Source organism: Protomyctophum parallelum (genome assembly GCF_964188405.1).
Source record: "Protomyctophum parallelum genome assembly, chromosome: 11".
NCBI lineage: Eukaryota > Metazoa > Chordata > Actinopteri > Myctophiformes > Myctophidae > Protomyctophum > Protomyctophum parallelum.
Window position 1 is genome coordinate 38,845,585 of NC_139707.1, and position 2,500 is coordinate 38,848,084.

Genomic DNA, 2,500 nt, shown 5'->3' on the forward strand with positions numbered 1-2,500 from the left:
TCAGAGTTGAGGATCTTGGTAAGATGGGTAGCTACTGAGATTTCATAGGTCGATATGTGAAACTGTAGCAAAAAAAAGAAAACACAACAAAAACACACAGAAGTGAATGCTCCCGATGTGGGTGTGTCCGTCTGTGAGTACTGAACCAAGAGGAAAGAACCCCCAAAAACATAACATTTTGAGTGGTGCACACCGCCCAATGTACCATTTACAGTACAGTACAGTACAGTACAGTACAGTACAGACAGTACAGTACAGTACAGTACAGTACAGTACAGTACAGTACAGTACAGTACAGTACAGTACAGTACAGTACAGTACAGTACAGTACAGTACAGCAACTATCACAATAAAAGTATAGTTGCACCACTTAGTTTACACAGGTGTTATATTTTTCATAGTTTGACCTGATCCTAGCACTACGGTGCTAAATGTAATACATTATGAACAGCTGTCGAAGTGGGGTTCAGGGACCATAAATTAGCTAATAATATAGCATCACAATCATTTTAACCACTTTAACCAATATTCTATACTTTCAAAAATAGCCGATCTACAAGCTCACAGTGCATCACAAAGTGATGTGAGGTGAGCTTGGAGAGATCAGCTTGGACGTCGGCTGTCAAAAATATGTCAATTGACAAAATCTTGAACATATTTCTTTACACAAATCTTCTCTTTTGGGTGGTCCCTGGCACATACTTTTCAGTTTTTCTGGGGGTGGGTCCTTGACACGCGAGCCACCGGCTAATTACCTAATTAACACTAATTACCTGGCAGTCGTCGACCCCCTCGGGCGTGGTGGGGCAGCTGTGCTTGGACGGGATCTTGATCTCGTAGGTCATGATGCTCCAGCGGTCCAGCATCTTGGTGCTGGCCCGCTCCAGCTTCTCCAGGATCTGGGGCAGCTGCGTGTCGTCGTCGCAGGAGGGGCCCCAGCCCAGCACCCGCGCCAGGTCGTTGCCCGTGCCCAGGGGCAGAACGCCCAGCTGGCACTGACGATACCACACACAGAGACACAGAGTTAGGTTAATTAGGCCTGAGGTACTGAATGGCTGGTGCGTTCGGAATGGGTGTTTGTGCAAAAAAAAAAAAGCTATGTTTCTGTGTCAGTCGTTCTTCGATTTAAAACAAATAGCAGACCTACAAGCTCGTAGCACGCCACTCGGTGGCGCGCTATGAGCTTGTAGGTCTGCTATTTTTCAATAGCTAAAGCATAGCATAATGCTAACATCAAAAGGGGTTCCCGGCCCAAAATGGGTTAAGTATATCTGACATACGTATCGTTGCTGTCGATATTTATTTTGGAAAATGAATGGCCTACTTTGTCGTACAACGACAGTGTCGTACCAAATAATGTATTAGAATGTGCATGTGCGTGTGCAAGAGCACTGTATTTATTTTGTACAGTATTGGTACCTGCTTATGGAGGTTGAGTTTGTCTATCTCTGAGAGCACCCAGCCCACGCTGCCGTCCCCTCCGCACACCAGGATCCGGAAGTTGTCGAACTTCTGAAACAGGCGCAGGCTGCCAGAGACACACCAGACACACTTAATTATTTTGGATTTAGGATGATTCATCAAAAGTAAAATAAATAAATTGACCCTAATACATAGCAGAAATACCCATAAGACAGTAAGAACATGTCCATGTGTGCATAACTGTGTGTTGGTGTGTGTACAACATGTGTATTACTATTATGTTCCTTTACCCTAGGTGCGGCCCGCCGTTAACCAGGTCAAACACCTGTGCAGGGTTGAGGAGCTGTTTGAAGCGGCGGAGGAACTTCACCCCCTGGTTGTCTCCGCTCTTAGAGTTGACAAAGACCAACAGGGGACTGGCACACGATGGGGGACAGGTAGCCTTCCAGAAGCCTGAGTTAGTAATGACAGAAATAAACAAATGATTAAATATATCGTGACGCCCACAGGAAACAATGCCTGTTGAGGGCAGAGGACAGATAAATAGATGGAAAGAGATTTTGTGCATTCATTGACGGATTATTAATATTTACTAGGCCGATATATCCATTGGGAATGCATACCCTGTCAAATCATCTTTATTGTCACATGTTATGCAATATGTGTTGTACCCGGGCCGTTTTCCAGTGTACCTGTACTTGGTTTAGTACCGATTCACAGTACTTGGAGGCCACTCTATGACGTGGCACATTTTGATTAGTGATGGACACAACACTAATACACAGTAGACACACTCAGACAGACATGGAGATCTGATGCACACAACAGGTGCTCAGCATAATACGTGGTATCACTGTAACCGCGATATTCACCTTGCTCTGCCCTGTGGTTTTAAAACTTAAAACCCTATGTTGTATTAATGGATTTTCTGCACATTTATAGCGGTGTCCTGTCGCATGGTACTTGTTTCAGCCATGTGAGTTGGCACATTTTATTATGCTTTACTGTGTTTCCTTGCTATTGTGTTATTCTGTTTTCTTGCTGTGTATTGTTGTGAAGGGCACAGTCTGTGCAGTAA

At 44.4% G+C, this 2,500-nt stretch overlaps 1 protein-coding gene across 4 annotated transcripts in view; it reads right to left on the bottom strand.

Annotated features, from left to right (window-relative positions):
- Positions 1 to 2,500, bottom strand: part of dgkh (diacylglycerol kinase, eta) — a 74,556-nt gene that overhangs the window by 21,541 nt on the left and 50,515 nt on the right. For all 4 annotated transcript variants that reach the window (XM_083776336.1, XM_083776335.1, XM_083776337.1 and 1 more), the window contains 4 exons: positions 1,713 to 1,875; positions 1,420 to 1,528; positions 774 to 995; positions 1 to 62 (listed from right to left, as the gene is read on the bottom strand). The exon at positions 1 to 62 is cut by the window's left edge and continues 30 nt beyond it. In XM_083776336.1, coding sequence (XP_083632462.1) covers positions 1 to 62; positions 774 to 995; positions 1,420 to 1,528; positions 1,713 to 1,875 — 556 coding nt within the window. The remainder of the gene's footprint in view (positions 63 to 773; positions 996 to 1,419; positions 1,529 to 1,712; positions 1,876 to 2,500) is intronic.